This window comes from Falco naumanni, chromosome 5, assembly GCF_017639655.2.
Source record: "Falco naumanni isolate bFalNau1 chromosome 5, bFalNau1.pat, whole genome shotgun sequence".
NCBI classification, from domain to species: Eukaryota; Metazoa; Chordata; class Aves; order Falconiformes; family Falconidae; genus Falco; species Falco naumanni.
In genome coordinates, this window is record NC_054058.1 from 92,009,714 (window position 1) to 92,028,047 (window position 18,334).

The 18,334-nt window shown below is 36.1% G+C and overlaps 1 protein-coding gene across 2 annotated transcripts in view; it reads left to right on the plus strand.

Annotated features, from left to right (window-relative positions):
* The window catches only part of LRRK2 (leucine rich repeat kinase 2), a 72,889-nt gene that overhangs the window by 31,534 nt on the left and 23,021 nt on the right, over positions 1-18,334 (plus strand). For both annotated transcript variants that reach the window (XM_040594614.1, XM_040594615.1), the window contains 16 exons: positions 1,403-1,658; positions 1,869-2,057; positions 2,434-2,555; positions 3,100-3,169; positions 3,631-3,851; positions 4,346-4,596; positions 5,897-6,045; positions 7,835-7,928; positions 9,780-9,966; positions 10,358-10,539; positions 10,958-11,187; positions 12,197-12,324; positions 13,479-13,697; positions 15,926-16,127; positions 16,626-16,714; positions 17,565-17,752. In XM_040594614.1, the coding sequence (XP_040450548.1) occupies positions 1,403-1,658; positions 1,869-2,057; positions 2,434-2,555; positions 3,100-3,169; positions 3,631-3,851; positions 4,346-4,596; positions 5,897-6,045; positions 7,835-7,928; positions 9,780-9,966; positions 10,358-10,539; positions 10,958-11,187; positions 12,197-12,324; positions 13,479-13,697; positions 15,926-16,127; positions 16,626-16,714; positions 17,565-17,752 (2,777 nt within the window). The remainder of the gene's footprint in view (positions 1-1,402; positions 1,659-1,868; positions 2,058-2,433; positions 2,556-3,099; positions 3,170-3,630; positions 3,852-4,345; positions 4,597-5,896; positions 6,046-7,834; positions 7,929-9,779; positions 9,967-10,357; positions 10,540-10,957; positions 11,188-12,196; positions 12,325-13,478; positions 13,698-15,925; positions 16,128-16,625; positions 16,715-17,564; positions 17,753-18,334) is intronic.

Here is an 18,334-nt window from a genome sequence, read left to right on the forward strand (position 1 = left end):
ACCTGCAAAGAAGACTTTGCCCAAAATGTCTTCCCTGCAGTGGTGGATTTTTTTTTTTTTACTTTGTGTTGTACTTAAACTTGAATATATTACTATATATTGAATATATATATATATTCAATATATGTATACACCATAAACTTGAATATAATCATTAGGTTTTGTGCTGATTTAACTGTTCTAGTTAGAGTTCTGACTTGTTATCAACACAGCTGAAGGAATATAACATCTTAGAATGCCTGCAGTCACACTAGCTGCAAAGAGCTTTATCCAGACAGTGGCCACATCCAGAGCAACTATTTGAAATATGTTGGTGTCTTAAATAAGGCCGTAGGCAAACATCCCATCTGGATTCAGCCATGCCAATGGAGAAACTGCTCCTACCTGCTTATAAGTGCTTCTTGCTAAATGTGACTGCCTTTAAATTATTTTTTTTGAGAAATGTTGTGTATGAGCACATCTTAATTTTGCTTCAGTGTCAAAGTTTTAAGCCAGGGGTCCTCAAACTTTTTAACCAGGGGCCAGCGCGTGGATAAAGTGGCAGGCAGTCATCTGTGGCTGCTTGGTCCCCCCCCCAACCCCTGGTGAGGAGGGCTGGGGGGGTTCTGTAAATACGGGGGGCTGGATTGAGGACCCTGGGGGGCCGTATCTGGCCCGTGGGCCTTAGTTTGAGGACCCCTGATTTAAGCAGTCTGAGAGAACCCCACCGGCACTGCCTGAAGTGAATTAGGGAGTGTTCATTTCTTCTGGCAGAGCTGGCTGGGTAATAAAGCACAGCTGGGCTGGAACCAGCTGTCCGTCCATGGAGTGTGAGCTAGGCAAATCGCTGTTAGCAAGCTACAGTTTGCTAACAAACTGGAAGTATTTCTAAAAAATATTTGTAATATTCACAGTCAACCTGCTCTGTGTAGCAATGCAGGCTGAGAGATGGAAAAGAATAAAGCTGACTGAAGCCAGTGAACCTGAGCGGGTCCCTAGCACTAGGCAAGGCTTGATGAATCTCACCGTTGTTGCCTGTTCTCTCATATCTGGATGACATAGCAAAATAATCCCTAAGTGTCTTTTTACAAACAAATGGAGTTGCCATTGACTGCGTGCAGTAACAAAACTACTTAAATTACCATTCATTTTTGCCTGGAAATTGTGTGCACTCATGGCAGAAATTACAGTTACAGAACTCCAGCATTTTTTATCTTTTGAACAAAGACTTCAGGAAAACGGAGGTTGGTACTCAGATGCCTTAGGCAGGCATATGCTCTGAGGTGTAGGGAATTGTGTAATTGAAAAAGAGGCACGATCCTAAAAATGCAATGCATTTGCATTTGAGACAAATCTCTTAATGCAGTTTGAGCTGTTGTTTGAGTGCCTTGCATAATTTTTTTTAATTGCTTTTCTCTGTTAGGTTTGTGAGAAAGGCCATAATCCTAAATTGGTGGAATTGCTATTAGCCAATGGTGCTCGAGAGCAGGATGTTCGGAGTGCTTTAACCATCAGTATAAAGAGAGGAGATAGCCAGATCATCAGCTTGCTCTTAAAGAAGCTTAGCCTTGATGTTGCCAACAGCAGTATATGTCTTGGAGGATTTGGTATTGGGAGACTAGAACCTTCCTGGCTCATTCCTTTGTTCCCAGATAAACTTACTCCATTAAGAAAACAAAGTGAGTATATATAGAATTTGCTATATGAAATGTGTTAATATCTCTTGCTGGTGCTATATGTGTTTTAGATCAAGACCTTTGGTTCAGGATCTCTTCATAGCATTCAGCTGATTATAGAAAGATTGCTAAACCTTGAAAATATATTATTTTTTTAAAGCTATTTGGATTTCTTGGTGAGTGTGCTGTCTTTTTGGTTTCTTATACATGCAGATGCAGGTTCTGCACTGGCAAGAATGGTGCTTAAATTCCAGATGAAGAATATTTCAGAGGATAGATCAAGAGCCTCCTCTGATCTAAACTTCTGTGAAGATGGAGTGGATAAAAACTATGATTGGAGTTTCATTTCTGACCCGTTAGTGGACAGTGTTTTTCCTTTGAGTGATGATATTGATAGTGAAGGTAATTGCTTTGCTTTTCTTTTTTTATAATCCCCATCTACTGTACCAGGGCTAGACCGTAGCCATAAATCAGTTGCTTATTTGTATTTGAGATAAAACACTTCCCATGAAAAAAAAAACAACTTTTCTCTAAAATTTTGGTTTTGATAACATTGGTAAATGGTTTATGGTGAGTAAGTATGTGCTTTATCCACTAAATTAGGACCTTAAAGCATTTTATTCAGTTACCTATTTAAAATCCGTTATTCATACATTCAGTTTCTTGTAAAGAGAGAGAGGGATTCGTCCAACCGGATTTAGATATTGGCTGTTTTGATGTCTGCCTTTAAATAAATTTCCTTACTGATTTGTCCTCCTGTGATATTGTTTTGTACTAGGAAGTGAAGGTTCGCTTTTTACAAAAAAGAAGTCCAATTCCATTGCAGTGGCTGACTTTCATTGTAGGGAAATGGCATTTCAAAGAAGTTCTCCGACTTTGCCACGACATTCCTACTCTGTGGTAAGTCAGATTCTTATCACTCCATGCTTCTTATAAGTCCATCTGTTTTACCTACTGCAAAATTGTTAGTAAACAAGTGTCAGGAAAGGTCATGTAACCATATGGGTTCTTGTCTCACTGCTACTATTTAGCATTTTGTTCTATTGCTGTGCTATTACTGTGCTCCAGATCATCATATAGATGAGAGTTTATTTCAGAAAAAATTTATAATCAATAAAAAATACATGTTCTTGTGAATTGCTCCTATTTCCAGTCTGACGTTCAAATGCAGATACTGAAACTGTGGGCCTATTCATAAAGACTTAACTACCCCTAAGTGAAGCTAATATTCAGAGTGCTACTGTGATCAGTGAAGAGAGACCAATTCCCTGAGATGACATAAGAGCACAAATGTCCTCTCTGACCTGTTATTTTTAGTTGAAATGTATGGTTTCTTTGTGTTTCCCCTCAAAGAAACAACAATAAAAATAAACTTATTGAGTTCATATCATTTCAGATACCTGCATATGTCCATAACTGTTTTTTCTCTTCTGGGATTTTCCAGGGACCTGGCTCTGATTATGAGCCATTAATAAAACAAAGAAGAAAATTCTTCCCTTCAGATGAATCCCCCAGTAAGTAAACTATACAGTTCAACATACATAACAGATTTTTCATCCTTAATGCTTTCACAAGCATAACATGCAAAAATTTTAGTTGGATTATATATTTGTTTACAAAGAGGAGGAGGATACATTTTGGAAATACTACAGTGGAGTACAAGTAATGCATATATAGGAAATTTTCTTTTTTTCCTGGGCTTCACAAATAATTTATGTAGAATTAAACAGGCAATGATATTTCATGAGGGCCCTTACTAGCTTTCAAAACCTACTTCTGTTGTGCAGTGCATGTGTCCATCCTCTTCCCTACTGTATTACAAATTTCTGTCTCTTAATAGAAGTCTTCACAGATTTGAATCTTAACCAATATCCATTCACTGTCTTCTGCATCTTTCATCTCAAGCTGATTAATCTTAATTTTACTTATGTGATAAATTAAATCATGCTATTTTCCCATGTTTTTGTTTTAATAGAGGGCATCTCAAGATTTTCACCACATATAAGACCATCAGACAGTCTTTCTTCATTGATCTCAGAGAAAGAATATATTAAATCACTAGATCTTTCATCAAATGAGCTGGAGAACATTGATGCCATCAGCCAGAATAGCTGCTTAACTAGTCACCTGGAACATCTTGAGAAACTGGAGCTTCACCAAAATGCTCTTACAAGCATTCCAGAACAACTGTGTGAAGTAATTCTGCATATATAATTTTATATAATACAAGTTGAGATTAGTTAAAATAAATTGTCTCTAACAATGTACCCATAATAATACCGCTCATGAATATGGGTGTATATTTTTGCAGGCTTCATATATTCATTCAATTTTCATTCAGTGGCTTTATGTTCAGCTAGAAATAAAAGTATTTTCATGAAACTGTTTGAAGTCATTTACTGCAGAGAACTGCTTTAGGACATGTTATATGGAGTAATGTAATAACATAAATGGAACCAAGGAGTGCTGGTAATTCATATGTGTTAAGTTTTGTGAAAAAGAGCTAACTGATTTTGAAGAATGTTTTCTCTTTTGTTCTTTAATAGAAGTTACATTGGTAGGATTGCTGTTTTTCCTAGTGAGAGAAATACAAGTAAATTAATAAGTTGTATAAAATATAACTCAGTTTAAAACCTATAAATTTGTATCTTCTTTTAACCCTTTAAAAACAAATTATCCTTTTCTTTCAGAACTTGAAATGCTTGACGTACTTGGATTTGCACAGTAACAAATTTACTTCTTTTCCAACTTATTTACTGAAGATGAGTTGTATTGCAAGTCTTGATATCTCTCGAAATGACATTGGACCTTCCTTTGCTTTGGATCCATGCCTCAAATGTCCAACTCTAAAGCAACTTAATCTTTCATACAATCAGCTAGTGTGCACTCCTGAATTTCTTACAAATGTTGCTGAAAATTTGGAACAACTATTGCTTGAAGGGTGAGTAGCATTAGTAAATGGACAGCAGCATAACAAACACAACAGAAAATAATATATTTGTCATCCAGAATGATGACTGTTATAACATGGAAAGGATTGTTTAGTCAGCAGTGAAACACTGACATTATCTTCCAAATGCGTAAACTGCTACAATTTTCAGTGTTGTATTACAAAGTACATGAGAATATCTGAGGACCTTGATAGAATCTAATAGCTTTGCAGTTTCAGTAACATACAAAAAATGTTATGGTTAAGCGTTTTTCTACTGCCATACTATTCATCCACAGGACTGTCTGTGTTTGACTTATTCAACAAGGTTTTCTGTTTACAGAATAGTTTCTATTCGTTATTCTACTATGTCTACTATTCACTACTACTGGTCACCAAAGGTTCTTTCGGAATTGCATTTATTGGTATGGATACGTTTAGATTACAGAAGCAGAGGAAGTATGTAATTTTTTTTTTTACCAACACTTCTTATCATATTTGTTAGTGAGTGAGATAATTCATACCTAAACAGAATTCTGAAGAATGCTGTTATTGATAGCTCTGTAAACTCCAGATACTGTCTCATTCTTCTCCCATAACTTATTTTTAAAAAGATGGTGATATTTTTTACACAGAGGTTCACATAAAATAAAGATAGCAACATATGTAACTAAAGCAAGCAGTATTAAATATATGAACCAAATTCACAAAAGCAGTATTTTAAATTCAAAATCCTATTTCATTTCCTCATTAGCTTTATTTTTAATGTTATTAGCAATATTTCCCTTTCAAAACAGTGCTGTATGGTTCTTTTATCTCTGTATTTTCAGGATCTTTGTCTCTTTCTGGTGCTCTTCTTCCCAGAAATGCAAAGAACATAAGGTTCTTTGTAACATTATGTACTCATCCTGACTTGAATCCCCTATATGGAATTCCATAATGTTATTTTTTTAAAATTGATAATAATTCTGTGATTATAATCCTGCAAACATATCTATAGTAAACAGAACTACTCACAAACTCAACAGTCCTCTTTCTGTGGGATTGAGCTGCAGTATGTCATCAGGAAATGACAGTACATTCTGACATTTGCTCTCCACATTAATTAAAACAATCTTAGTATCAGTCATGCTATTCCATGTTGTCACATGTACCCGTGTCTTTGATGAGTGGTCACTCTTTATATAGACAAAAGTCTTATTTTTGGTTTACAAGTGTAATGATAGCATTGTCAGATCAACACTCTTTACTTCTGCTTTGTAGCTAATAGTTTCTGAATAAAATGAGGATTACGTTTCTCTTGTTATTACAGAAACAAAATTTCATGCTTATGTTCACCCATATGCTTGAAAGAACTGAAAGTTTTAAACATTAGTAAGAACAGTATTTCATCACTTGCTGAAAATGTCTTCATGGACTGTACAAAACTGGAGCAGTTCAACGCCAGGATGAATGCCCTTGGTAAGTATCTGTGAAAATAGGATCCACCTTCTAGAAACCATTCCTAGTCACATAATCCTCAGCTACCAACATTTGGTGCCTTGGGAGAACAGAGAAGGGGAATATACATATCGTCCCTGTTTATACAGTTCCCTAAGCATCAGCTTTTGATAACTATTGGAAGCAGTATACTTCCATTGGGGCTTGATGGATATTTAATCTGACTTGGTGTAAGTCATTTTGTTTTTACATTTGTAGTGGGTGCTATAAAAATGTTTGAGTGTACTTGAGATCACGCATACTGTTGGGGAAGGTTCAAAGCAGAGGAAATCTTTCAAAGTTAGCTTGCAAATCTAATTCTAATACAGGTTTAGTACTGTACTGAAATACATATCATGTAAGCATCCTGGTGGCTTGTAGCAGGAATAGCATGGCCAGCAGGACCAGGGCAGTGCTCATCCCCCTGTACTGGCCACTGGTGAGGCCGCACCTCAAACACGGGGTTCAGGTTTGGGCCCCTCACTACAAGAAAGATTGAGGTGGGGGAGCGTGTCCGGAGAAGGGCAACGGAGCTGGTGAAGGGTCTGGAGGACAAGTCCTGTGAGGAGCAGCTGAGGGAGCTGGGGTGGTTCAGCCTGGAGAGGAGGAGACTCAGGGGGGGATTCTAGCGAGGCGTGTGTCCATCTCTTCTCCCAAAGAACGAGTGATAGAACAAGAGGAAATGGCCTCAGGTTGCTCCAGGGGAGGTTTAGGTTGGATATTAGGAAAAATTTCTTCCCTCAAAGGGTTGTCAGGCATTGGAACAGGCTGCCCATGGAAGTGGTTGGATCACCATCCCTGGAGGTATTTAAAAGACGTGTAAGTGTGTCACTTAGAGACATGGTTTAGTGGTGGACTTGGCAGTACTAGGTTAAGTTGGACTTGATAATCTTTAAGGTCTCCTCCAACCTAAATGGTTCTGTGATTCTGAGCATTACCACACTGTATCCAGCGTTGTCTTCTGAATAAGACAGAAGTTTTCATTCACTTGGCTGAACACGGGTGTCATTTGAGATGCCCTGAAATATCCCACATGGCTTACAGCTTCTGGTCCAGAAAAAGCAGGTCTTCCATAGCTCCTATGTTGCATCTCCAAGCCACATGCAGATAGCTCAGGGTACCACAGGGCAGATCACCTTCAGCGGAACCCAGTGTTTAAACACTTGAATTGAGTCCAGAGTGTGTTTCAGTGGCTTAGCATATATTATACCAAGGTGTCAAAATTAATTTACCTATGAAAAATACAAATGACATAAATGAGATTTTAATGATACTGCAGGAGTTCGTAAGTTACTGACAGGAATTCTGTTTTCAAGACATAAGATCTTCCATTTTGAATTATTGCCACAGTATTTCAGAAGGTAACACTTAGACCTGCATTAAACACAGCTGAACCATTACAGTCATTTTTATATGCATAAGACCCACTCACTGGGTGAACTATAGGAATGTTATATATACTGACGATACAGTAAATGTAAGTAAGATTATTTCAGTGTTTAATGCCAACATGAGATGAAGTATAACAGTAAGTAATGTGATAAAAACCAACACGTTAACTCAGTTCTAAACTTATTCCATTTTGGGAGTTCAGTTTTAAATAAGCTTTAAAAAAAAAATTCAGATTCTGCTTTGGTAGCTTGTACAAAGACCTGTGTATAGGAGACAATAGACTGTTCTTCCTGTCTGTCTTTGATTTTAGAAGATTCCAGTCTTAAAATAATTTAAACAGTTCTGAAAAGTAATAGGATTAACCTCTTTTCTGCTCTAGAAATAATACCTGACCTGTCATCCAGCATAACAAGCTTAAAATTATCCCAAAATCGTTTTATTAATGTTCCAGAAGCCATTCTTCTTCTACCACAGTAAGTTATTATTTTATTTATTGAAGTTAATGTGAAGTTCTTAATGAAAAAAATCTGATGGCAAGACCTTTGTTAAGCAGAAAATTCTGCATGTTTTACTGATTCTCAGCAGGTTAAAACCAAACCAGTAGCTTTTAACTGAAGACAGATCAATCACATTTTCTTTATTATTTTGAGAAATTCTGTACCTGAGATTCAAATCATTGTTGAAAATGTATTGCTTGACTGCTGAAGCTGACAATTCTTGCTGAGAAGAAAAGAATGAATTTATTATTTTCTTGAAACCAACTTATAAAGATACTGGCAATTTCTCCTTTTCAAGCTCTGCAGACTTTTGCACAGGGCTGCTGAGATTAGTTTTTCACTTCCCAAATATCACAAGATATTTATTCTCAGAGAATGACACTTCCTCTGGATGGAATTGTGATAAAGATGCATGTGACCTTTATTTTGCTATACCTTCAAAGCATTATTCATGTGAATATCAGACTTCTGCTTTTTTTTGCATTTTATTTATTTTTTTTTTTTTATAGAAGTTACTGACCTTAGCAAGTTGCTAGAATCAAATTGTGGAAGGAGTGCTTGGAAGAGATGATCAGATCAGTTGTCTAATAGATATGGGTAGACGTGAGTGCTGATGGCACCATGGGCCAGGCAGATCCACAGATTTCTGAACTTAATGAAATTTACATAGAGCACATCATTATTAACATGATATTACACTGTTTCAGCGTGCTAACTCTTATATTCACAGCAGCAAATTTAATGGATGTGTTGAAAAAGGTGCAGAATTCAGGTTCTCCATCTCCTGGCCCAGACAAATCAATGAGGAGTTGCATGGATTTTTTGCATGCTTCATGTTCCACAGTAACACGAACAGCATACTTGTCCAATAGATGACTTAGAGAATGTTCTTTTTTTAAGTAGTTCTTAAATACGTCTGTAGTTGAACTATATGATTTATGCACATACGTGTGTTTACAAACATATGTTAATAGAAAGATTCTGATAAGAGAGTGATGTATTCATACCACGTGATGTTACCTAAGTTAAGAACAAGAAAGAGCAGTTCAGATCACCCAGCGAGGTTCCATAGTTTTTAAGTGGAATCTTGAATTCGAATGAGTTGATAATAATACCAGGAAGTTCCTGGTTGCTTTTTTTTTAATTTGAAATTTATACAAAAATCACATGAAAATACTTATTAATATTATGTTAGATTGCAATTAACTTTTTTAATACATCTATTCTAGTAGGTTAGACATTGCACATAACAGTGTACCCCATAGTCCTGCACTCACCTGTAACTGGAATCCTGAGCTAAACTCTGTTCTCTGTTACATGTGTATAAACTTACATTAACTATACTGTTTACAGTTGAGTATTTGCACTACAGGAGTGTACCATCTGTGTCTTCTACTAATCTGAATAGTCATGCATGTTTGCAAATCGTAGAAAGAAGTGGACTGTTATCACAATATGTACACTTATTTAAAGTAACTCTCTAAGTTACTGTCTCAAACATATACACACAGTACAGTGTGGATGTTTATTTTCATAAGCAGGCAATTTCATTCACAAATACATTGAAAGAATATTATACTGAACCAATCATATGTATTTTCTTATAGTTTTTTCTGAGGTAATGAAGACCTACTTACAATATCATCTTAATTACTTTTGCTTATAGTAGTAATTCTCTGTTGTCTTCTATCTACATTCCTGTCAGAAAACTGTCTGTTCCGATATCTAATCCATTTGTTTATTTATTAAAAATTAATACAGTTCCAGTTAATCTCAGTTTTATTTTTTTCATTTGCTAACTTCTCTCTTTTATTTTCATGTTTTTAGTTTGCGATCAGTAGATTTAAGCCAAAACAAGATCATAAGCCTGCCTGGACCAATGCACTGGAAATCATTTAACTTAAGGGAGCTGTTATTTAATCATAATCAAATAGACGTCTTGGACTTGAGTGAAAAGGCATGTGCATGGTCTAGGCTAGAAAAGCTACACTTGTCCCACAACAAGTTAAAGGAGGTAAAGTGTAAGATTCTACCTAAAGAAAAAGAAATCACTTTTCAATTGAATGCAGTTTTTCATTTGATTTTCCTGTCACCTGTAATATCACTGTAAATTCTATCAGTAAAAGGGTATGTAAGTTCAAACAATACTTCCTGTGAATGAAAATCATCATATTCTATTAAGCTTTTCTGTCTGGAATGTGTCATATAATCACAATCAGTTTGTATAATGAATGCGTTATGAGGTCCTTTGTCTATTAGTGTGGGATAGTAGGCCTGTTTATTAAAAAAAGTTAAACTTCAGTGGTAAAAATAATACCTAGTTTTGATAAATATCTAATGTATTCATGCTCATACTTGTTTTTTTAAAAAATGTTTAATTGCCCATTAAATGTTCTTTTATTTAGATTCCTCCTCAGATTGGCTTCCTAGAGAACCTGACTTCTCTGGATGTAAGTTATAATCCCGATTTGAGATTCTTTCCAGATGAAATGGGAAGATTGTCCAAAATCTGGGATCTTCCTTTGGAAGGACTCCATCTTAATTTGGATTTCAAACATGTAGGATGCAAAGCCAGAGACATTATCAGGTTTGTTGCCCTATTGTGCTTGAATATTCTTGTTTTGCTTTCTTGGGATATGCTTTGAAAGGACGTGCTGGTTTGTCATATGAAATCCAGCGTGCTACTCTATGGAAGGTATCATATCATATATCAACGCGCACAGATAAAATAGATTATAGTCATTTTAGACTGTAATGGTATTCTTGAATTTGATGCTTCTCTAGACCATGCAATAAATGGTGCTTATGAATTATTTCTAATGTTCCTTGTGTTCCCAAGTGCATTGCACGGAACACATTTTTGGGTAACTACAAGCCAAAAACAGACATATTCTGAATTAAGCTTTAACTTTCAGATCAGAAATTAGAATAGACTGGTCTTGAGTTCTGTTGATATTCTTCTTTATTATACACTTCTGTGAGCTTTGCAAACTTTTTAATGCCAGATTTCTTCAACAACGACTGAAGAAGGCTGTACCTTATAACAGAATGAAGCTCATGATTGTTGGAAACACTGGCAGTGGGAAAACGACCCTGCTACAACAGCTAATGAAATGCAAACGAACAGAATTGGGCTCTCCAAAACCTACAGTAGGCATTGATGTAAAAGACTGGATCATTCAAGGGAAAGGCAAAATGAAGAAAGAGCTTATATTAAATGTGTGGGATTTTGGAGGTATTTCAAGAGCTTATTGTCCTTTGTCTTTTCTAACCCATTAATGCATTACTTACACTTATAGTCAGCCTGTGAAATTTTGAATTGTGTATAGTAGAATCATGCAAATTTACACCAAAGTGCAAGTGACCACTTATAAATCAGTGAATGCTGTAAATTGGCAGCTAATCCGTCAAATTTAATACAAAGCCTCAGGAATTTCTCATCACCAACTGTGGTCTGACCACTCGTTTCAACCATGGTGCTTCAGAGCTGTCATTTCAGAATAGTAAGAAACTGCTTGTAATCACCAGAAGAATCATTTTCCACTCAACTCTGTTTCTTCCTCTTATAGCCTGGGTGTCCCTAGGCTCTACAGTATCACTGTTCTGTAAGGTCAGAGATAACAAAGCGCTTAGGAGGAGTCTTCGAACTTTGAGCTTTTGGAAAACTTTCTAATTTTGGGGGACTCCAGAAGCACTTCTAAAATTCAGGGGTATTTTAGGCTACAGAAAAGTTATTTTTAAACACTGGTCCCTGATCATTTGAATGCAGTCTGTGTCACAATGGGTAAGCACAGAAGAGCAGCATTCAAGCTGAATGTCCAGCTTCAGTTGTGATTTTGAGTGCTTAATCAAACAGGAGTCTGTTTTGAAGCTGCTGAAAGGATAGAAAAAGAGGGAAGAAGGAAGGAAGGAGTGAGGAAGAAATTCGATATTGGAGCTTTAAAAGAATCACGACCTTTCAGATTGTCTTTGTAGCAACCATGTTTATCCAGTTGTTAAATCTTACACTTCATGATTTAAAACCAACTTACATATTTCAACATACACTTCAGTCAATGAGCTACCACAGAATACCTACGTAAAAGGTGTGGTTATTACACGTTTTCTGTCAATTTCGGTAATCTTCTGTAAGCATTAATTAATTTGTGGATTAGTGATCTGAGAATAAGTATTCTGCCACCTTTTTGTGATCTGAAGATGTTCAGTGAGAAAAGTACTAAACAGTAGAAAATTTTTATCATTAGGACAGGAAGAGTTCTACAGTACCCATCCTCATTTTATGACCCAAAGAGCTTTATATCTTGCTGTTTATGATCTCAGCAAAGGACAAACAGAGGTGGATGCTATGAAGCCATGGCTTTTTAACATCAAGGTAAGTCATAGATACGTACAGAATGGAATTCCACTTTCCAGGGAGCTGTTGATGAACAGCAAATTAACCGCAAATATTTTTAGATAGAGGAAGAAGAAAGAAGCTCTTCAGCAAATAAAAGTAGTAAGATTAAATAAGAGCTGAGATACATCATATATTGGATATGAAAATATTTGTAGACATACAAAGACATGATCAGCAACATTTTGTACTTAAAATGTACAGAATGATGTGCAAAAGAATGGTTCGTACGTTCTGGCAATATTTGGAGTTGACTAGTAAAAATGAGAAAGGGGTAGTATTAAAGGGATGACGAGTGAAACCTGCTTTTCCTTTTATGCCACTGCAAATTCAGGGGGAAATAAGAATTTGACTAATTTAAAACTGACTAGATGCAGGTTTGAAACCATGCCTTAAATGTATGTTTAGCATCCTATTGTTAACAGGAATGATTCCAGGACTGTGGTAGGGAAATTGATCTGAGAATCTGCCTATATATTTTTCTTTTGCTGTGTTTTATTTTCATTTGGTGGAATCACTCCATGGTGAGTGAGCATTACTTATCTTTTCCTTTTGTATTATGGTTAGCCATGGCTGGGCAATGCAATTACATAAAGATTTTGTATACTGATCTTTTTTCTTAAACTTGTGGATTTGACCCTTTTCACCTTGAGCAATGATACAGGACAGAGGGTTACAGTCAGTTTACTGTTGATAAAGGCTATTTCTGATGTGTTCTTTGCTGTGCAGTATTTCCTGATGTTCCATTGCTGCACTGTTCTGATGACAACTAGCAGACAACTTTGCTTTTCCTTTTGCTGGGCATTTTAAATGAAAAATACAGTTGTCCCTTTATTTTGCTGACAATGTTATTAGTCTGCAAAGTTTGAAATCCGCATCTATACTGTTTCCTTTTAGAAAAATCTGATTTTTTTAGTATTTTTATTTTAAAATAGTCTGCTCCCTGTATGTTAAAAAGTATGTTTTGTATTTGTAGGCTGATGTATTTTAAAAGAGGTATATTTAAAGAGGGGGGAATGGTTACTTTCATTATATTGATTTTTTTGCTAAATTGCTCACATTTTATGTGGATATAAAACAATAAGATCAACAGTCACTATTGAGTTAATTGACTGTATGGATCTTACTAACAGGCTCGAGCTTCCACGTCCCCCGTCATTCTTGTTGGCACTCACTTAGATGTTTCTGACGAAATGCAACGTAAGGCCTGCATGAGTAAAATTACTAGAGAGCTGTTGAATAAGCGAGGCTTCCCAGCAATCCAAGATTATCACTTTGTGAATGCTACGGAAGAATCAGATTCCATTATCAGACTTCGGAAAATCATAATAAAGGAGAGTCTTCGTTTCAAGGTAAGCTACATACTGTTAGTAATGTTGAAAACATCCTTGTTTTAATTAAGTAAACAGATTTTTTAAAACATTAATGCATAAATAAACATAAATACATAAACATAAATAAATATATTTTTAGTGTGACAGCAAACTCATCTTGCCTTCTATAAAATGTCACACACAGCGAAATCATGAAGGAAAATCACCGGGGTTTTTTCAATTCCATTTTCTACCAAAAAAATCAACTTAGTAAATACCTCAGCTAAACTGTGTTTTCAAGCATTAGGGCCACAAACAGAATATTTATTTTTTAAAAAGCCTTTTTTTTTTTTTACAAAGAAATCTGATCAAAACCTTTTTTTGTGGGATGGCAGCATGTAATTGAAATAATAAGTATTGCAAGATTTCAGGGGAGCAGGAAATAAGATTTTATGTTTTCTGAAAGCCCAACTAATTCTCCATTTACTGACTTCGTTTAACAAAGTATGAAACTATTCCTACAAAGAGAAATGTGAATTAAAGCAGGAAAAGACAACCCCTTGGACTGAATGATCCTCCTACTGGAGAATCTGCACTTCTAGTTCTGTTGTCTCCAAAGTCAGCCCTACTGCTCATTCCCTGCTATCTCCTTAGCCACAGCGTGAAGCTGTAAGTGTGCATGACAAGCATGAAGAGACTAGCCCAGGCATGGAGCTTATAGACAGACAGGTTCCAATCCGTAGCAAAAAGAATATACATAATTTTATTTTTTTCATTGATACTATATCAGTCATAACATGTTAAAGAGAAAAGGTGATGTCCTGGGCTACTGAAGTCTATGGCAGAACTTCATAAATCATAGCAGAGCCCAAATTTCTTCTGAATTACTGCTGAGAAAATGTGTTAGAGCAAATGCTGTATTTATGACCAGCCTCACGGTGGTGGTGATACAAAGGAGAGAAAGCGTGTGCACACCTCTTGTTTCTCTCTCAGAAACTACCAGCTTGGCCACTTCCATAATGTGCATAACTTCCTTCCACAGTTAAGGAATAGCTAACCAGTGCTAAGTGGCAATGAGGTGGCCTATTCAGATGGAATTGGTTAATTCCACTTCTCATACATCCAGTAAGCATGAATGAGTTTGTAAAGCTGTATGGTGCCCTATATCTTACCATACTTCTTCAACGCTCAGGAGAAGTTCTGCTTTATGAAAACATTTCACTCATAGGTACACAAAAATCATTCCTGTAACCTCCACATCTCTTGTGTCTATGACTTAAGCTGATCTTTAAACTTCTATGGAAATGTAAGGTAGCCTGAAGTAAAGGAGGTAGTTTCTGTAAATAATATAGACACTTTGTGAAAGGAGTGTTACGAGTTACCTGCTTAGAAGTTAGACAAAGTGAGTTTTCTACATTGTCATCAAGTGCTCTGAGTCTTTGAAATTACACAAGATACTAGTTACATTTTCACAAGGTGCTAATTACATTTTTGATACATAAAAATGCCACAGTGCATTGGTGTTTAACTTCTTTGAGAGGAAAATCACAAACTAAGCAACCAGTTTGGAAATGTTGGGGGAATTGTTTTCCATTTCCTTAAAAAATTGCTAGCTCAGCACCCATGGAGAAAGAAAAACCTGGTCAGGAGCCAGCTAACACCAAAGGTCAAAGGATGTGTCCAGAAAGGAGATCACACTCCAGAAATGGGCAAAGCACCTGACTCTGTTTCCCTTAAGTGTTACATACCTGGCTAAACTTATTTCTTCCTCTCCTTTTGCCTGCTGACTGTCAGCAGTGGAAACTTTTAACTGACGTACTACCCTTTTGCCCCCAGTTTATCTAAAGACATGTCTAGTGATATTACAGATGACAAGAAGTATCTTTTTTTTTTTCCTCATTTGCCTAGTCTTGTGTTAACCTGAGATGTATGACGTCATCTGTTCATACAGTGAATAGTTTCCTTTCACTTCAAATCAAAGCTTCTCTTTGAACTGATGTCTTCTCAGAAGACATAATTTTTTTTTATGTACATGTAATATGGAAATATTTTGAGTATTCATTTATAGAAAGACATTCATATTATAATTTTGAAAGAAGAATTAGTTACATCTAACTTTCAGAAGTCATGTTAGTCAATACGTGAGTGAGTGTTCTTCCTTCTGCTGCTATTATTGAGTGGACATTTCCACCTTATATCTTGATTTATTGTCTGCTTTTCACATTAATAAATTAATACATTTAAGATTATTATTCCTAATTATACAGATCAGAGATCAACCAGTCGTTGGCCAACTAATTCCTGACAGCTACCTGGAGTTAGAGAAGAGAATTCTGCTGGAACGGGAAAATGTCCCAACTGAATTTCCCGTGATTGATCAGAAACATTTACTGGAACTGGTACAAGAAAGCCAGTTACAGTTGGATGAAAATGAACTCCCTCACGCAATTCACTTTCTGAATGAATCAGGTAAAATATTACCTTCAAATGTATGTTTGTTAGCACTTTGTGGTAAATCCGCAGCAGACAGACTTGTACATGTTTTTAAACGCCACAAAGTGTTGAGCTGAAATGCTTACACTTGGTAACGTTAGTTTGATAATCCAGCTTATTATGTCGTAAAGGAATTCCATGATACAGAGGGTCACTACTGTAACAATTTATATCTCTGACCCCTCCTTGAAAACATCATACCTGCTGTTTCTGAAGAAAGATGCAATTGTTGTAGTAACTTGAATAGTATAGCAAGTCAGGTTACAAATCTAACAAACCACCTGAAAATAAAGGTAAAGCTGAACAAACAATGATTGCATTCTACTTTCTCGAGATATTGACATAAATTCAATAGCTGTATTTATTATTCAAATTGCTTATGTCAAGTCACAAAACAAAAACAGTCCAGAGTGGGGTGTTTACTTTTAGTGGAGCTTGACAAATGTATTGCTAATTAAAATATTCTTTGCACAGGTGTACTCCTCCATTTTCAAGACCCAGCGCTACAGCTAAGAGATCTGTATTTTGTAGATCCTAAGTGGCTATGTAAAATCATGGCACAGGTGAGACTCTGATTATTTTTTGTTTACACATTCATGGAACTTTTTCCCCTGCCTGAAACCACTGTAACTTACCAGTGATTCTTCTTCACCATTTCTTTACTCTTTCATGATCTAGAATTTTCTCAGGTCCCAGATTGGTTTACCTGGCTCTTTCTGTTCCCTTTGCTTTCCAGACAGCTCTCTGTCTCAGTGGTTTTATGTTCTTAAGCTGCACCAGACACAAGAATACATACAGAATAGAAAAACTCCACGGATGCAAAGTAATTCTGCAATATGTTGCAATAGGTTGAGGTGAAAGCTGGAACTCTGGGTTACAGTAGTAAGAGTGGGGGAAGAAGGGTCGTTGTATGTTTGGTATTGATGGCAGAGGAGAGCAAGTGAGATGGTTTCACATGTTGGGACAAAAGTATGGCAGACTGACTGCTCAAGTGAAACCATGGTTGGAGTGTTGATCTAGAAACACTCTCAAAATATTTTGTATAGATCCAGATTTCCAAACTTCTGAAACTTTACCTTTCATTCAGTGCAGGAAATGGGGTGGCAAAAATGTAAGTTTTTTGAGCTGTTAAAGCTGGTGGAATTAAGAGTTTAAAAAGACCTAGAAGATCACAACACACAGTCAAAGCTACTGAAGAATAACGCACAGTGGCTTCAAATTTTTTCACTGCTGTCTTCTTGCTGGCTAGCATTATGGAAATGTTTGGTTTCACTGTGAAATGGAGTTCATTTTTTCCACCTAAATTTCCACCTAAATAATAGGATACCAAATATTCCAGGGAACAAAGTTTGTCAGAAAAATGTGATCTAATGATGACTATATGCCTGAAATTGTTGTGGGTTTTTTTGAAAGATTCTGACAGTGAAAGTGGAAGGCTTTTCTAAATATCCTAAGGGAATTGTAAAGCGTTCAGATGTGGAAAAATTCCTTTTAAAGAAGAGAAAGTTTCCTAAGATCTACATGTCACAATACTTTAAGCTTCTGGAAAAGTTTCAGATTGCTTTGCCATTAGGAGAGGATCAACTTCTAATCCCAAGCAGGTAAGCGAAGAGCTAAACCCACAAATGACAGCCAAAGAGATTGATCAAAATAAAAACCTCCGCATCAGGCTAACTATTTTAACTGATCATCAAAGCAATTTGATATATGAAAGCATGATATATACTTATTACACTACGTTTTAGTAAATGCTTTCAGACATGTTAAGCTGAACTTGTAGCAGATAAAACTTATATTAGCGTGGTAGGTAAATGGAATCTATAAATGATAAAAAGCTTCATGAGGATAATATTTCTTTTACACTTACCATGCTTTGAGACTACAGCAGGAAAATTATAATTTGGCTTTACATTACAGTGTGCCAGCATTACAGATATTTATGGCAATATAAAATATAACCATGAATTTCTGTAGCCTGTTTGCTTGGAGTGAAAATCATAGTCAGGTTACTCAGAGGCGATATCTCCTCCAAACAGTCTAGCTATTAAATGTGGTCACAAAAAAAGTGTTACGAATTTGGATGCAATCTTTTTGTTTTATCTGAAGCAAATAGCACAGTTCCTTTGCCTGAGTTACAGATTTCCCTGATGTGTTTAATAATGTTTATGTTGCTTAATGGAGAG